General features: G+C 54.7%; 6 protein-coding genes across 6 annotated transcripts; 4 read left to right on the top strand and 2 right to left on the bottom strand.

Annotated features, from left to right (window-relative positions):
- Nucleotides 1–557: 557 nt before the first annotated feature.
- DCS_00365 (uncharacterized protein) lies at nt 558–3,590 on the bottom strand (the record flags this gene model as incomplete). The annotated part of the gene is made up of 5 exons (XM_040797704.1): nt 558–2,542; nt 2,634–2,826; nt 2,906–3,082; nt 3,145–3,169; nt 3,217–3,590. The coding sequence occupies 5 exons, from the start codon at nt 3,588–3,590 to the stop codon at nt 558–560; spliced, it is 2,754 nt and encodes a 917-aa protein (XP_040658587.1).
- Nucleotides 3,591–8,331: 4,741 nt separating this feature from the next.
- DCS_00364 (Galactose oxidase/kelch, beta-propeller) lies at nt 8,332–10,164 on the top strand (the record flags this gene model as incomplete). The annotated part of the gene is made up of 2 exons (XM_040797703.1): nt 8,332–8,925; nt 9,007–10,164. The coding sequence occupies 2 exons, from the start codon at nt 8,332–8,334 to the stop codon at nt 10,162–10,164; spliced, it is 1,752 nt and encodes a 583-aa protein (XP_040658586.1).
- A 38-nt stretch (nt 10,165–10,202) lies between these two features.
- On the top strand, nt 10,203–10,511 carry DCS_00363 (uncharacterized protein; the record flags this gene model as incomplete). Its single annotated transcript, XM_040797702.1, has 1 exon — nt 10,203–10,511. The coding sequence occupies one exon, from the start codon at nt 10,203–10,205 to the stop codon at nt 10,509–10,511; it is 309 nt and encodes a 102-aa protein (XP_040658585.1).
- A 519-nt stretch (nt 10,512–11,030) lies between these two features.
- Nucleotides 11,031–12,331, bottom strand: DCS_00362 (HGH1 protein; the record flags this gene model as incomplete). Its single annotated transcript, XM_040797701.1, has 4 exons — nt 11,031–11,828; nt 11,888–12,001; nt 12,069–12,218; nt 12,311–12,331. 4 exons carry the CDS (start codon nt 12,329–12,331, stop codon nt 11,031–11,033), a joined length of 1,083 nt encoding a protein of 360 aa, XP_040658584.1.
- Nucleotides 12,332–13,167: 836 nt separating this feature from the next.
- On the top strand, nt 13,168–14,702 carry DCS_00361 (rRNA processing protein Bystin; the record flags this gene model as incomplete). Its single annotated transcript, XM_040797700.1, has 2 exons — nt 13,168–13,769; nt 13,832–14,702. 2 exons carry the CDS (start codon nt 13,168–13,170, stop codon nt 14,700–14,702), a joined length of 1,473 nt encoding a protein of 490 aa, XP_040658583.1.
- Nucleotides 14,703–15,178: 476 nt separating this feature from the next.
- DCS_00360 (uncharacterized protein) lies at nt 15,179–17,106 on the top strand (the record flags this gene model as incomplete). Its single annotated transcript, XM_040797699.1, has 5 exons — nt 15,179–15,468; nt 15,648–15,948; nt 15,997–16,533; nt 16,597–16,876; nt 17,063–17,106. 5 exons carry the CDS (start codon nt 15,179–15,181, stop codon nt 17,104–17,106), a joined length of 1,452 nt encoding a protein of 483 aa, XP_040658582.1.
- Between the last annotated feature and the right edge of the window lie 195 nt (nt 17,107–17,301).

Here is a 17,301-nt window from a genome sequence, read left to right as displayed (position 1 = left end):
AGAAGCGAGGTTCTATATGCAATCAAAGGGGGGCGAGGATGGGTATTTATAGGTAGGAAAATGATGACAGACCCGGCCAACCATGTGCATAGACGATCTCGTGCGTACGACATATAAACACCATGTGTACATGTACTCTTAATATATTGGCGACTAGGAAGTAAGAATAATTCACGCAGGCCGGGGTTCGCTTCTGACGACGGAAGTCGGAAACGGAGCGAGACGTCTGCTCACTCCGAGAGAATCTTGCTCGGGGTGGGAAGCAACGCTGGTGCATTTCAGCTCATGCAGGTATCTGAGACAGCAACCGGGTAACAGAGAATTTAATATGCGTGCCGAATCAAAGGAAAGGAAATATGCATGTTTCATCGTCGAACCGACAACCAAACACAGCCAATTATTTCCATGCGATCCAATCTAAACCAAGCTTCCATTCATGAGGCTGAGGATAAATGTTTTATCTTTTTTCGTCATTCTTCCATACTGTCGAACTGTTCTCGAGAGTCGATCGTGAACTGCTTGCATGCTCGCCATGGGGCAGCAGAGATATGCGCTATTCAGAGCACAATGGCCGCGACGGTCAAAAGCGAGACTACCATGTAGCAGTCGATAGCCATGCCGGAACCAGTTGAGGAAACGACGGTAGGATGAGCTGGGATGGAGGGGCTCTCAGTCCTAGTAACGACTCTCGAGCTGGCGGCATTGTCCAGACCTTGGGGGGCTGAGTGCACGCCGCCCCTTGAACTGCTCCTCGGCCCACCCCCAGTTTGGGTAACACCACTTGAACCTAAAGTAGCCGTTGCATCGCCTCCATTAATTTCCCTTGAGCTTCGGTCACCTCCAGCAGTTGGCGATGACAGTGATTGGGAAACGGTTCCGGATTTGGACACTGATACGGGCCCCGAGGCTGAGGCGGATGCAGAGTTGGACCCTGGGCCAGAGCCAGAACTAGGACCTGGTTCAGAGACCGATATAGAAGGTGCTCCAGTCGCGAGCGCGGTCTCGGTCTCGACGGCATAGGCGGATCTGGACGCTGAGCCTATCGAGCGGGCAGTTTGGGCCAAGGATGGCACGGCTGCAGGAGAGGTTCTGACTGTCAAGTCCGGCCGGACGGAAGTGGGCTCGCGAGATTCCACAACTGTGGTACCTGCCAAAGTGTTAATGTCCATAGTCGGCCCATTCGAACTGGGCATGGTTGATCCGATGAGGGCGAATCCGTTGCGGCTAGTCTGTCCTTGACTGGCCGTTCCCACAGCAGGCTGCGAGCTGACGATGCGCTCAGGCGCAATGACGGACGCGATCGTTGCTGCCGGGCTATTGCCTGCGCAATATTCTAGAAACTGAGAGAACTCGGGACCGACGTAGTCCCGAATGGTGGTCTTCGTCGACTTCTCGTTCTTGGTGATACATTCTGTGCACTGACTCCAGCTGGTCTGGAATGAAGTGCCAGCCTTGCATAAGGCATCTGTTTTTCCAACAGATTGAGCAATTCCAAATGCATTATTACAGTCGTCAAAGCATATTCCAGGTGTGATGTCACGCTTTCCAAAGGTGTGGAGTTTACGGCGCCGACGCTGGCTGCCGTACGGCGGTGGGAAATGTGCAGGGGTAGCGCTGGTGGAGGAACGTGGCCACTCCGACAGGCTGGCCTGCGACTTCCAGTTTCCCGTCGTGATGGTAGTGGCGTGGCCATCCTTGACGTCTTCGTAGACGTAATAGTCGAATATATCATACGACAAGCCAAAAGCCTCCGGGTTCAAGTTGAAGTATCCCCACGACGGAGGGTAGTAGCCTGTCTCATTCTGGCCCCACGCAACGTTTTTAAATGGAGGCGACGGGATGCATAACTGGTATTCGCAGAGGAAATCTTTCGACGGAGGTCCTGGCCATAGCTTGCACCCATTTGGCTTCGGAAGACTGCAAACGAATCCCGGCTTGCAGCCAAACGTGAGGTTGGAGTCAGGTGACAGCGGTGACATTGCGCCCGTTGGTGACGGACAGATCGTGACCGTGACGGATTCTGGAGGCGCGGTGACGGTCGTGATGGCAGGCGTAGCTGTGACGGTGATGACGACATTCTCGCCAGGAATTGCTGTTGTGAAGACTGCCCCATCCTTGGTCACAGTAACGGTTTGCGCCGGGAGCTCCTTCGTGTAAGTTGAGACTACCAGTTTCCCGGGCAATGTTCTCGTCTCCCCGGGAAGGCTCAACGTCGTCTGCTTTCCCGGCAATGTGACTGTATTCCCTGGTATGGTGATGGCCTCGCCAGGTAGTGAAATGGTGTCAGTGACTCTAACTCCTGGCGCAGTTGCAGTGACCGTATTTCCGGGCAGAGAAACAGTGTCCGTGACTGTTTCTCGTGGTGCAGTGACCGTTTCTCCAGGTAGAGAAATAGTGTCTGTGACGGTATTTCCAGGTGCAGTAATTGTGGCTACCTGAGTGACCAGTCTGGTAACCTCGGAAATCACCGGGAAACTCGTCGTCAAGGTAGAGACGGTCGTCTGGTATGCAGTGCTAATGCTAGTCGCGACGACGGTGTGGTCTGAAGTGACGGTTATCGAATATTGGGTCGTCAATGTCGCAATCGTTGTGTACGTCGTTGACGACCAAATGGTCGTGAACGAGGTACGTACGAGTGTCAGTGTTTGAGTCTCTTGCACGGTTGTAGGCAACAATGACACGGTTGGCACCATGACCGTCTTTGTCGTGATAGATGACTCGATGACTGTTACTGGTTTGGTGGCCGTCGTGGTGATCCACTCGGTCGTGGTTATCGTCTCGCACACGCCGTCTCCAACTGTTGGGTAGGCAACGTTCGAAGACGGTCTAGGAGCACAACTGCGGCAGGTCATATTTAGCCCGGGCAAGAAGCATTGGATCAGTTTGTTGGATACATCTCCCTTACCTTTGCACTTTTGTGACCGTTATTGGGTACGACTAAGGGAAGAGATTCAGAAATGAAGTACTGGACTGTCTCCCAAGGATCATTCCTTACCGTCTCGAATGTCAAGGTAGAGGTGGAGGTGACGAATTCGGTCGTATACTCCAGCTTGGTGGAGACGAGATGCTGCGTAGCTGTGACCTGTTCCAAGCCACGATAAGTACATACTCTTTGTCATATGCCGATGGGTCAAGGCAACGAACCGTTTCCGTGACGGTATCCGTAACACTGGAGCAAAATTAGAAGGTCCAACATGACGAATGGTTCAAGCGTACCGGATGACCTGAGGCGTGCACGAGTAGGTGCGAGTGCAACACTGGACACATGGGGCGCTGTATGTTTCCATCAGCGTCGTTTGTGAATAGATTGTGGTGGTCACCAGACTGGTCACCAAGCTGGAGCTGGAGTCTGGCGATACGGGATACGGGCTATTGGTGAGGGAGGCTGAAGGAGTTGGCATAGTGGTCACGGGACCGGAGCTAGCAGCCGGCGGAGCAGGATACGTATCATGGGTGAGCGTGGCCGTGGTAGTCGAAAGGCAGGTTTCCGGACTGGAACTGGGCATCGGTAGGACAGAATACGGGTTGTCGGTGAGGGAGGTCGAGGCAGCTGCCAACGCCGAGGCCCAAAGGGCGAGGTAGCATCGCATCTTGATGCGGTCCAGAGGAGAAACGAATGGCAGTGGACGATCGTCGACGAATGTGCGAGACGCCTGGTCGTGCGTACCATATCAAGAGCTAGTGAGGACGACGTGTGTCGGCAGAGCAGAGGCAGATAGGTGACAAGTGGGTTAGAAGCTCGCACAGGCGGCATGTGCTTCCTAATTTCGTGAGGTCCGAGCTGTGCCTCGCGCAAGATTTGCTATCTGGCTTGGATGCTTGTAGGGCAATACGCAGCCATGCCTGGGGAGGGGGGGATAGAGAATGGAATAGTGCCCAGATAAGTATTTGCCACAACTTGGGGGTTCCCTATTTGAGGAGGCTGGACAGTTTTCCGTCTATCAGGCTTGGGTGTGAGGCTCAAGGAGCTCGTATGGGAACGGTGCAGATCTGCCGACAGGGGGATCGGTCCACCTGGGGGGTTCTTAGGAGTCCAGGCCAGGTCGTTGCGTTGAATGCCGACCAATGGAGTGGATGGAGGCCAGCTTGAGCTTCATAGAAGTCTTCAGATAAACGTCTCTTACGCTCCCTTCTTCATCAGCGAGTATTTCTTCAACAAAAAAGAGGCGCCCGGTCAACTGCCTCGAAATGTGCCTCTGACCTTGACAGAGCACAGCCGCTTGACAGGTGGCAGAATAATCGCGCCTCCATCTCCAGCTGTTGTAGGTTCTTGATATATTTCATCTGGTAGCTACCCATTCACCAAAAATAGACTTTCGACGGGTAAGAAATGGGCGTGCCAGGGATACAAGGGAACGAGAGATGGCATACAGGGAAGGGAGGGCGTCGCTTCGTGGCTACATGGCCATACGGGGCAACCAGAAGGCAAACGCATCGGCTCTCAAATGCGACTGCAACGGCGGCTCTCATGGTGTCCCGTGTTCCATCCTGTTAGTATCAGTGCTGGTGCATGTTTGTGAGCTGGCACCGTTGCAGCGGCTGTGCCGTTGGCCCGGGTGGCTCGGCCTCTTGCACACAGCCAAGGCACATCCGTTGGACAGCCTCGTAGGCAAGATTAACTGCATCGATATGCGCCATGCATGCTCCGTGGTTCTGGAAAAACTGCTGCGGCTGCAGCAAAGACATGCCTGTCATTCAGGTAAGGTTGCCCACAGACGCGCGTGTGACGGCGCAGTGAGAACGCATGGGAGGCAGTTGGCAACAACCTTAGCCATAGCTGCGGCATGGACCCGTATATGCAACCGGCGGCGGCAAGGCATCTTTTCGGACATGGAAGCACCAAGGCTAAACCATCGGGCCATGGAGGCAGCTATGGCGTGTGCAGATGAGGATTAGCCGTGTCCGAAGTGGTTGGTCGGCCTGGGGAGGAGTTGGTCATCACTGGATACATCATGGTTCCACGAACCAAAAGCTGAAGGAGGGAACGCCCGCACTGCACCAGCTCGCAGCAGGCAGTGCTAGCCGTATATATGCACGACGAAAACTGGGGAGATATTTTTGAGGCATGCTGCCTGTGAAGGTTGTTTGGCCATGATGCCAACGACTATGGGGGAGATGAGATTGGATCAGACATTGGCAGATGATCCGAAAGGTGGTCTTCATTGTACCTTCCTTGTTACACACAGTACGCGAACAGGTCACTGCGAAACGATCACCTGTGCATGTACGGAGTACTCCGTATTGCAAGTAAATGTAAGTACAGATACATTACACATACACGTAGGTGTGCATGTAAGTATGTGTACTGTACAAAGAATGGAGAGTAATGCACTCAAGCACGGAGTAACAAGTACTTACAGTAATCCAGGTTCTCGCACTTGCCTGGTTGAGCCGTCCCAGTCTCTGCTGGGCGAGACTGGCAAGAGGTGGCGAAACGAGCATCGTTCGTCGATCGCGAGTTCCACAAATGGTAGTCATGGCGCGCCTGGTATCCTCATTCGTCGGCCTCAACGCGGCATTCCTTGCCGTACGCCGTAACTCGTAAACGCACATGCACGTACGGATACATATGCTGTAGTACAGCGATGGGCTCCTAGGTACATGTACACGTCAACCACCTCCCGCCCGCTCACCCATGATGCACCCATCATGAACAAGCTCCTTCACGTCCGCCTCGACGCAGGCTGACAGGGTGGCAATGCATCAACCTGGTCGAGCACTTGAGATTCTCCCTACGAATACGATTGGCGAGCAGGATTGGGGGCTGCGAACGGAACATTGAACGTTGCCATCCGCAATCCAAATCTCCAGAATCACGCTCAGCCCCCCGCACGCTCACTTGAGCGTTCGCGCTTTCGTCACGGGCCAACACACACTCGTGCAGTACTCATACGAGCTACAGTTTGAAGTGCCTGCCTATCCACATGTGCAGAGGCAAACCATCGGTCCACCCCAGCCCGCTCTTGTTTGGTCTGCTGGCTCCCTCGTCAAGCAGCAACACGAAGGCCAACGACCAGCAGTGAGGTTTCTGCTTTCTGCTTTCTTGGTTCTGGGTGGGTGCCCCATGATGCCCACCGACAAACCCATAGACCCAAGAGCGGCCCGGGCAGCGGAGATGGTCCTTCTTCAAATCAGCAGCCGGCGAATCGACATGCCTTGTCCTCGCCCATCTCCGACTTGCAGCATGTCGGTCTTCGTCACTCTCGAGCGCGGACCAAGTGCTGCAGCCCATCCAACGTTCATGTTGGGGCATCGTGCTGATGCCTGCTTTTCGGTTATACAAAAAGACAAGCATCATGGACGACCTGGTCAGTGCGAGACACGTCTGCCAACCCCCGCAACTACCTAGCAACAACTAGGGTCCCAGCCATCAACAATACAATGAGGCAGTCAATATGCGGTCAGACCCGAATCGGGACCACCCTTCGTCCTTGGGCGCAACGGTCCATCCATCCATCCATACATTCGCTCCTACTTGTCGTACCATGTACGGACGTGCCAACGCCCTCCCGCTTTGGCTGGATGCGGCCGTCGGGTTAAACAGTGCGTTGTTTGCTATCGCACGAGGTCTCGGACATCCGTCCAGTCGGTATTCATCCAGCCCTCTCACGGCAGTGCAGATCACCTCACCATCCAACATAGCACCGTTCTACGCCGTTGCGTCGTCGAAGTCACGCGCTGGCGTAGCATGCGTCTCCGTGCGGTGGCAGGACGCCTCAATTCTGTCATCGGCCGCTCCGGTGCCCCGAAGCTTTCTGGAGAACGTGGATGGCCATCGTCGATGGACGCTTGGCCTTGATCGCCTACCTGTTTTCGTTTTTGTGTAACCGCTGGTCTCGGGGATCATCTACGCTATATACGTCTGGAGTATGGCCGCCAGGGAGGACTGGTGATGGCCAGCCCTCTCCGCATCCTCTGTATTGATTGCCGTGTGACGAGAAACGCACGAGAGCATTTCTCTGCAAACAACTCTCCGGTCAACCTCTTGCGCATGGCTCTGTTCTACCGGCCTGAGTATGCGTGGGGGGCTTCCGAGACGCCAGCTTAGTGGCGACGCCAGCTAGCTCGAACGGCGGATGGCTGTTGCGGGCGAGACAAGGCTCCGGGACGCTGATGACACTCGGTGTGGTGGTCATCATTGGCATCCCACTCCCTTCTTTACTCGCCGCTTTCTGCATGGTGCTTCCACCATCTTCTCGGATCTCACATCCTAGGTCTCTGCCCACCTGTTGTGTGCCCAGTCACGAATGGGGCTGTACTGAGTGCATTATGGTGGCCAGCTCTCGCTCGTCAGCTTTCTTTCACTCGCTGAGGGCGGAGAAGGCAGAGCTGGTATCGTTTGTCTCAGCCCATGATGAACGCCAGGCGGTAGGCGGGGCCCGGAGGTGCCAACACGGATACGACTCTCTGCTTGCTCCAACCAAGCCCTGCACGTCCGTGCCTCCCCTTCCCAAATTTTCACTGCTGGTTTGCATTCGCTCACATCGTACTGTTTATCCATCGCCTCATATCTGTGCCGCATTGTGCATGTTTTTGTGTAGTGTAAGGTAGTCGGCCGTGGCTTTCATGATAGCGAACAGGAACGGGGTTCTCGTCCTCACAGCGGCCTCCCAGCAACATTGGCCGTCGATCTTGGCCATTGATACTCCTTACGTGCCATACTGTTACGACACTTTATCTGGACTGGAATATACAAAATTCGATCCGCGGCACATGGATGGCACGCACTGGTTGTAGGCAACTTGCAACACGCTTTCTACACTTCACACCATACCACACCATACCACAGCAACACCCGAGGCAATGCCAGCCCTGTACCTGTTTCAAGACATCAGCGCCGGATAGGTACTTCAATTATTACGTTGCAGTCTAATACGCTATGTCTTTTTGCTTCGGTTTCCTCTTGGGCCTCTGTATCTTGCTAAGGACTCCGTGTGTTGCTCAACTCAGCAATTGGAAGTCGCATCAGATAAACACGACAATATGCTACTGGAAACAACCGCGCGGTGCGTTTTTCTTTCGTCTTTTCCTGTTGTGGAGAAAGAAATTATACGATAAACTCATGCTGTCAATCATCGATAGCGGCCTTGATACGCGATATCGTTTATCTGGACGGAGGCTCTCTCTGGTGGGTGCCTGGCCTCGACTCAGGGGAACTCGGGGCCATCGTCAACGATGGTATGCACCCCTATCTGCCACTGTCAATGAGGCATGAGACAGACGCCAAATTAAGTCTGCTTAGGAAACCCTGGAGGCATCGTTCTCGCCTACAATCTCAGCGAGCCTTTCTTATCAGACACAAATGTCACCGGCATCCTTCTCAAGCAGAAAATGTCCAAGGCCATCGGTGGCCAGCCGAACGGCCTCAGTTCGAAACCAAACTTTTACGATGGAGCCATGCTGGCAAATGATGCTGAGTTTTACCTATACGGCGGCGTGTACACGAAAAACCCAGAGCTGTACATCAACCCTGCCGCAGACTCCGTTCTCAAGTACCAGGCATACCAGACTTATATGCCTACCGACGACAAGCCCCGTTTCCACCAGGGTTTCCAGGACGCACATCTCGATGACGGCGTCACTCGATACATTTCCTACGGCGCGGCCGCGAATGCCCCCTCTGAAAATAAAGCATGGTACTTCTCAGGCATGACATCGGCAACCCATGGGCCGCTGTATTGGGCTGGTGGCAACGCGTCCGAAAGGGCCGTGAACATGTCCAACACGCTTATTACTTTGGACATGAGTACGCAAATGAGAGAGAAATGGAGCAATTCAACACTTCCGGTCGATATTAAGGCGAGATCCGCCGCTGAAATCGTTTGGGTTCCCGTTGGCAAGCAAGGAATTCTTGTAGTCCTGGGTGGTGTGACATTCCCCGAGTGGGCAACTGTTGGCCACGAGTCAGAGAATGCCAAAGCAGGCGTGAGTGAAGCTTTCCACTGCGTGTTCTTTCCTGTTCTCGCTTCAAACCCTTGAGTCAAACTTCGTGCCCAAAGCTAACAGACGGGGAAGAAAGAGGATGGCGACGAGTTCATGCGTGTCGTGGACATATATGACGTCGCCAGCGGTAAGTGGTACAGGCAACCGACAAAGCAGAGTCCAGGAGGGCGCGCAAGAGGTTGTGCCGTCGTAGCCGTCGCCTTGGATCGTTCGAGCTTCAACATTTATTATTATGGTGGTTTCGATGGGGTTTTGCCAAAGGAAGACTTTTATGATGACGTCTGGGTTCTCTCCATGCCTTCCTTTACCTGGACGCAAATCAACAACGGCACGACGCTGCATGCCCGATCAGGACACAAGTGTTTCATGCCGTATCCGGACCAGATGATGGCGTTTGGTGGCTACGCCGCCGAGGCGGGAGCGATCCCCTCCTGCTTAGACAAGGGGCCGGTTGTCATCTTCAACCTGACAAGTGGCGAATGGATGGACTCGTACGATCCCTTGAAGCACGGTCAGTATGGTGTCCACCAGAAGGTGCAGTCCGTCATCGGAGGTGGTTCCACGGGCGGCGCGACCTTGACGACGCCGGTGCCTTCGGGATGGGCCACGAGTGCGCTTGCCGACGTGTTTGAGGAGAAATATGACATGAAGAAGATGACGACACACTGGCCATACGTCGCCGCCACGTCCACCGGACGGCCTGCACTTGTTAGTGGTAGGAGAGGGGGGGCGGGCGATGACAAGAACTCAGTCATCATCCCAGCCGTGGTCGTGCCCACCGTTTTTCTCCTCGGTGTCGGCCTCATCGCCTGGCTCTGTCTCGTGCGGAAGCGGAGGAGGTCGGACGAAACTACGTCACATGGCTCCAGCCCAGATGATGCTACATTGCACATTCGATCTTGGATTACGGGTCAGCATGCCAAGAAGCCATCGACGGTGACGAGTTCAGAGGCTATCATCCCAAGTCCAGACCTGGCCAAGGCCGATCCAGATGTTGCCATCTCCCCCGAGGCACCCGTTCAACAGCACGAGATGGCGGATACGCAAGTTGTGGAGTTAGGAGGTGATTCCCTCTCCATTCCTTTCATTCCTTCCCCTTCCCTTTCCGCTCTCTTGCTTTTTTTCTCCATATCGATACTTGTCACACACAACCTAACGAGCACCCAACTGCAGACACATCACCACCAGCCGAGCTCCACGATACGGGACTTTCGTCTTTAGATGTGATTCAGAAGCATTCTAGCTTCGCACCGAGCAGCATGCGCTCCCCGACCGAACTCTCGCGTAGCCCCGGATCTGGCACATTTGACAACGCCAGCTTTGTGTCGGGGAATTCTGGGCTGGCTGGCAGTCCCTGCCTAGACTCGCCGTTGCTCGGGGACACGTCCCCGGTTGTTGGCTTCTCGAGGTTTACAGCGGTATCTGCTCTGAAATGCCCCGTTCATGAGCATGGAACGAATCAAGGGAACTCCGGAACGGTACTTTCGATGTCGCCATCGGCTGACGTCGAGGCGGCAAGCTCTGGAGACCAAGACGCGTCGAAGACGAAAAATCGTAATCTGAACTAATATGCCATGCTTATTGTATTTATCTAGCTGCAGAAAATGTCGATATGTGTTGGATTGTTTTGCGAGAACTGCAGAGCTTGGTCTGAGGACGACCCTCCACCTACCTCACTCGACGCAACGTTTTCAGCACGAACAGACACCTGCCCTCTTGCCCATGACGAGCCGATGGAACTAAAACCTCGAAGGCCTCAGCGTCCTACTCCGACGTATAGGTGCAGCATCGTCATCATGGCCAACCGCTCGCCATTTAAAATATTGATCGCCGTTGCGGAAAGTCCCTCTCCCTTCATGTTCCCCGATCCTCATCCGATCTTCCCTTGTCGACGCACATACAAGTACGCATCCCTGCACTCGTCCGGGATTTCGAAGGATCCATCCAAGTAGGGGACGAGGTGCAATACACCACGGTGACGAACCCGCAACGTACTTCCAAGCCAGGTCCATGTTCGGTCGTGCCATGACCCCCCCCCCTCTCTCATGCCCGACACAGGTTGAGTTTCGATTCCGTGTCCCAGCTGCTTACATTTCAACAATCTCATCCTCCTCGTCGGCTTCAATTTCTTTCACTCGCTCATTGATGTCAATATCTTGCCCCTCACCTTCCTCATCTCGCATCAGAACCTGTACCAGCCTGTCGCAGGCCTCCTGGACGCCCTCGTCTCTGACTCGCAGGTGCGTCTCTCGAATGATGGGGTACACCTTGATCTCGCGCATCAGATCACGGCCCTCACGAGTCGTCGTCAGGATAGTTAGGGTCTCGACATGCGTTTGAACGATGCTGACGTCCGAATCGCGTTGCTTATCTGGTGGGAGGAACTGCAGCTCCGGGAGCATGGACATCGTCTCCTCCACATCGTACTCCTCGCTACCGGTGATGGGTAGCAGCACATACGGAAGTAGGTTCACGCCTGTTGACGAAAGGAACTCGCCATGTTTTCCGATGTCAAACGCCACATTTTTGATGGTGCTCGCGACCCCCTTTCGCCGCACGTGAGACTTGTGGTCGGTAAAGACCAGGATCTTGGACAACGGAATCACTCCATCGTAGCCCTGCGCCGTAGAGAAGTGCTGGCGGATCTCTGCGTGCTTGGACAGATCGGCAAAGACGTAGGCGAGGTAGTCAAAGTCGGCCTTTTCGTTGTACGTGCCATCCTGGCCCTTGACGAAGAGGTCCATGAGCTGGTTGAGAACCATATCGTCGGAGCCAAGACCTTCCGGAGCTGGTTGCCGGCGGTCGATGACAGATTGAAAGGCGTCTGATTTGGATATGTTGGCGAGGAGCATGGCCTGAAGATTGGCATTGGGCTCGTCGGCTTTCTGAAAGAACACATCCCGTGAGCATCCCAACGGCAATAAATGAAGGACACGGTACGCACAATAATGTACGAGAGCAGCACGTCGAGAAACTTCTCGTCCTTGGCCAGTTCTTCCAATACCTCCGGATCACCGGACAAATTTATCAGGAGTGTGAGGACATGCTCTGCTATTTTCTGAAAGCTCAACCTTGTTAGCAATCTCAACAACTCAGCCGCGACCATTTGGTCAGACGAATCTCACAGGGTGGTCCTTGATGAGGAACTTGAGGTTCTTGATCGGTTTCAGTCCCTCGGTCTTGAAGATGGCCGGTTGCGTTTCTGCATAAGGCACCAAATGCTCGGCTGCCGCGAGCCGAATCTGAGCGTTTGGGTGGGCGATGAAGCCGACGAGCTGGATCAGGCATTCGCCATGATTAGCTAACTCTGTAATACATCACCGGCTCATCTCGTCACCGACACATCTCGTCATTGCGCCTCACACACCTCTTCGAGTTCCGTCGGCATTTTTCTCCGATTCTCTGTATGATGATATTGATTTCCCTTCTTATAAACCGCTGATGAGGCAGTTGGAGGTCTGTAATTCAGTTGAAGTAATGGGGTTGTCGATTTTTTTATCATGCCTTTTGTGTTAGACACTGGTGAGTGGATCGCAAAGTCTGAAGCCATCGGCGGCGGCGGTGGTGGTCACTGTCACTGTTTGCTGTCACTGGTCACTCACTGGCCACTCGCTGGTTTGGTTCCCACACCATGTACTTGCAGTACTTGCGAGTATTGAATACAGGACTTGATGCTGATTGTTCCCATTCCAATCTCGTTCGCCCAATAAGTATGTCTGCACAACACGGGAACAGGCTCAAACTCCTCCATAAAATTCTCACATCAACATCTTCAAGACAAAAAAATTCCCGATTTCACACAAGAAAGTGACTGACGGGGCGATGGACCTTGGCGACTTCCAGGTACATGTACGTACTTAGTATCCGTTCTCCGTACAGGCTACTGTACTTACAGTAATTAGTACTTACTAGTATGCTGCACGGAGTACAGCAAGTACTTTACTTATGTACTTATTGTACTCACCCAAAGGCGGTGAGCCCTTACTTATGGCATTTTTGTACGCCGTTTGTCGGACCTTGCTGCGCAAATGTCCAGAATGGTGACTTCCCGGCGCTAAACCCTAATGGGTCGGAGGGGTGGCAGATCGATAAGACTCAAATTTTGATTTTCATACCTACGGTCCGCTCTCGAGCTGCCTACGCTTCAGCAAAAGCACGGTGATGGCATGACCATCGGTCGATTTCCATACCACCCGCCGACCTACTACCCATTCCGACGACGAGATGCCCAAGAACGTCACCCCAACGGTCGCCCGTCAAGGAGGCAGGCGCCATAACCCCCTCGAGGATGATATTGTTGCCACCGGCGTTTTGCGCAATAAGCCTGGCAAGAGAAAAGCGAAGAGTGGAGAGGACGCCGACGAGACCTTTGTCGATTCCAAGGCATCCAAGAATATCCTGCGGATAGGCCGCGAGCTGGAAGAGGAAGAAAACTCCGAGAGGGCGGCCTTGGCGCCGAAGGCCACGGTCGATACATTCGGATACGACTCTCGCTTCGACGACGCCGTCGAAGACGGGCCAAAGACCTACGACGACGACGAAGACGGCTGGGGGGACGAGGATGAGGTGGTCGAGGAGATCGAGGTTGACCCCGAAGACCTTGAGACGTATAAAAAGTTCTTGCCCGATGAAGAGGATGATTTGTTGAAGCACGGTTGGGATCGCAAGCCGTCGGCCGACGACCAGCCGGAGGGCGAGAGCCGCAACCTGGCCGACCTCATCCTCGAAAAGATTGCCGCCCACGAGGCTTCCGAGGCAAGGAAGGAAGCCGGTCTCCCCACCGATGACTACGAGCTTCCGCCCAAGGTCGTCGAGGCCTACACAAAGTGAGCATCGCCATGCGCGTCACCAAACCGGTACTCCTCTTGTGCTGACTCACGCTGGCTAGAATCGGGCAGATCCTGTCGCGATACAAATCGGGGCCGCTTCCCAAACCCTTCAAAATCCTGCCCACAATCCCCCACTGGGAGGATATTCTCAGCATCACCAACCCCGAGAAATGGACGCCCAACGCCTGCTTCCAAGCAACTAGGATCTTCGTCTCTCACAAGCCGTTTGTCGTCCAGCGATTTCTCGAAATGGTCATTCTGGAAAAGGTGCGCGAGGACATTTACGAAACGAAGAAGCTCAACATCCACCTTTTCAACGCGCTCAAGAAGGCTCTCTACAAGCCCGCCGCATTCTTCAAGGGCTTCCTCTTTCCCCTCATCGGAAGCGGCACCTGCACCCTGCGAGAAGCACACATCATCTCGGCCGTCTTGACTCGCGTTTCCATCCCTGTGCTTCACTCCGCCGCCGCTCTCAAGGGTCTGTGCGACATCGCCGCCCAGGAGGCGTCCCAGGGGAGCGAGGGCGGTGGAGCGACCAACATCTTCATCAAGACGCTTCTGGAGAAGAAGTACGCCCTGCCGTACCAGGTCATCGACGCCCTCGTCTTCCATTTCCTCCGCTTCCGCAGCGTCGACCCCGCAAGCGTGCTGCAGGGAGATGACGTCGCCATGGAGCTTGCCGAAGGCGACGTGAAGACGAAGCTGCCCGTCATCTGGCATCAAAGTCTGCTGGCGTTTGCGCAGAGGTACAAGGGCGACGTCACGGAGGATCAGCGCGAGGCACTGCTGGACCTCCTCCTCAGCCACGGCCACTCGGCCATCGGTCCCGAGGTCCGAAGGGAGCTGTTGGCCGGCCGAGGTCGCGGCGTGCCCCTCGAGTCGCAGGATCTGGGCCTCGATGGAGATGACACCATGGTCATCGACTCTTGATCCCATGCCGTAGAGCATCGTGAGACGTGATACGAGCATGAAAACCAGTCAGGTCATGAATGGCGTTTTGGCGAAGCGGTGACATCATCACCTTGGTAGCTTTTTCCGTTCGACGAGGATGCGGAGGGATGGATATTCGACGAACATATCTCGAGACAGGCACAATGCGGGAGCGCGCGAGCATTCAGGTATTCGGTTCCATCTAGTTCTGTTTGTGCAACGAAACGATGCTGCTCGTCCTTGCCCGGTTCCGTCCGCCGTCCCTGCCGAAATTGTGTGCCGCGGCGCCTCCTTCCCCCATGCTCATGATGTCAGCTGATGGGTGGTCAGCAGCCGTAGATACAAGGCAGGTGTGGTCAATGTCAAGAGATAGCGGGAATGACGAGTCGATTGAGCCTCAAACCCGTCGCCTCAACACACCCCATCGACCTTACATCTCACCACTCGCATTCTTTCACCATTGAACCTAGTAACAAATGAATTGTCATTGCTTCCCCTACGGGTACGTCCCCTTCCTTGCGAATGAGGGATTGTACTTCCTTGTTATCTACATCTCCCTCGAATACATCATCCGCCTATTCTCACCTCTCACCATTTTCACCCGTAATGTTACCTTCTCGCCAACTTCTCTGTTGCCGTTGTCACGGGCCAAGGAAGCACTGAAGCTGCCGGTACGCCGCCGCCTCCCCAGCAACACGGCCATGTCGGATTCGTTGTTCCAAACGGCCATGCTGAACAATGCGGTGGCGGGCCCTGGTGATAACAGGTGAGTTGAGACGACTCGATCGGGTGCTTGTCCAACTGGCTTTCATTTCATGTCATTAGTGACGTTCGCACCCCTTCCCCTCGCCTCGCTCGTCAGCTCACTCACCCCCTCACTGTGACTTGAAAGGGGGATAAATGTCACGAACATGATTTGCTGATGGCAAACAATGGCCGGTGTAGCCACCACAGCCTCCCCTTGCGCTCCCTTACGCCGCCGCTCCTCCATCTCAACGTCCATACTTCTCCACTACCAGCCAGCTCGACAACGAACTTCGCGGCCGACACAGGCGCCGGGCTCAAGTCTGAGTGGCAACAGCTGATTCTCGAAAACAATGCTGCAAACTCGACGCCTTCTCTCCTTAATGAGGCACGCGCCCATTCGAATCGGCATCAGCACGGTAGCAACATCAGCCCAAGGGGCAGCTCGATTGTTGCTTCCACCACCGCCACCGCCACGATGTCGTTACAAGAAGCGTCCCGAGTATACAGCATCGATCCGCCTCGCCCCGCTTACAAGGGTTCTGAGTAGGTCTGGGATACAACGGGATACTGGGCGGAACGTCAGATTGCCCACCCGATGACGAGCACCGAGGCAGGTTCCGCCTCGTCGTGCCAGGAGAGTCCCTCCAGCATCATCATCAAGGCCTTGAAATGGCGCCCACTATCGGCAAAACCAGGGAGTCACTTTGGCGCTCGCGAAACCTCGTCTTCACTGCCCATGGAAGGTGTCGCCAAGGAGGCGCGTGGCATCGAATCAGCCTTTCACCAGCAGCCAGCGCCGAACCCTTATTTGTCCGAGTGGGCCCATGTGCGTTCACTCCAGAACCCTGAATACACATACACCAAGCCGTCGACGGAGAGTCTCGTTGTCCATCCGCGGCCGAACAAGAGATGGATGAAGCGTTCTGCAGTGCCTGGCTCGAATGAAACTGCACTCAGGACAACATCCACCCAGGCACCTCCCGCACAATCGGCCAACATCTCTCAAAAGACGACCAAGGCTTGGTTCACCCGGGCAATGAAAGAGTTCGAATCCAAATTAATCAGGCACAAGAACCGCAGAGAGGTACGTCTTAGCAGCAGCCCTCTCCTGCGGGCGAGTTATTTTGGTCGCTCACCTTTTTCAAAGCAGAAAAGGCAACGGCGGTCGGTTATCAGCGACGTGGCTGCGCCGCAGAACACGGTGGACGAGGTTTGCAAATACCTCGCATCGCAGAAGAATGCAGGCAAGACCGGGACCTGGGCCGGAGATGAGAAGGCGACCAAATTATCGCGCAAGCGTTTTGGCAAGGCGCCCTGGCAGCAGAATGACTCCGGAAGCTCGTTCATTTCGGTTGACAGCTCGGTTCGAGACCTGTTACTAGGCCCCACGCCGCCTGTTACGCCCACTTCAAGTCATGGCCCAGACCGTAAGTAATCGACCCGTCGGAACCTTGCGTTTCTCTGGGGCATTCCGGTCCGGCCTGACGGCGATGAACGAGGGCAGATAGCTTGAAGTCAGCAAGCAGTCAATTTCCTGGTGGCGTATGTCAACTTCATTCGTTGTATGTCGACATCCATGCGGCTGGCCACAAACGCTGACAATATGCGCACAGGAGGCCGTCCGGATCATGACGCCTACTCCGATGATGAAAACTGATGGTAGTAAGGCGCCTAAATCCTTGGCCCGTACGGAAGCGCCGCGCCTGAAATCCATCAAACCCCGCCATAGCGAGACGAAGCCGCCGCCTAGACCGCCATCTATTCGGCACAATCCACGCCACGGCTGTCGAAGAGCCAGCATCTCAGCCCCGTATCACGAAACACGAAAGTGTTGGGAGCCCATACCCCAGCG

This window comes from Drechmeria coniospora, chromosome 01, assembly GCF_001625195.1.
Source record: "Drechmeria coniospora strain ARSEF 6962 chromosome 01, whole genome shotgun sequence".
Lineage (NCBI taxonomy): Eukaryota > Fungi > Ascomycota > Sordariomycetes > Hypocreales > Ophiocordycipitaceae > Drechmeria > Drechmeria coniospora.
The sequence above is the reverse complement of the archived record's forward strand: the minus strand, read 5'-3'. Positions and strand labels throughout refer to the sequence as shown.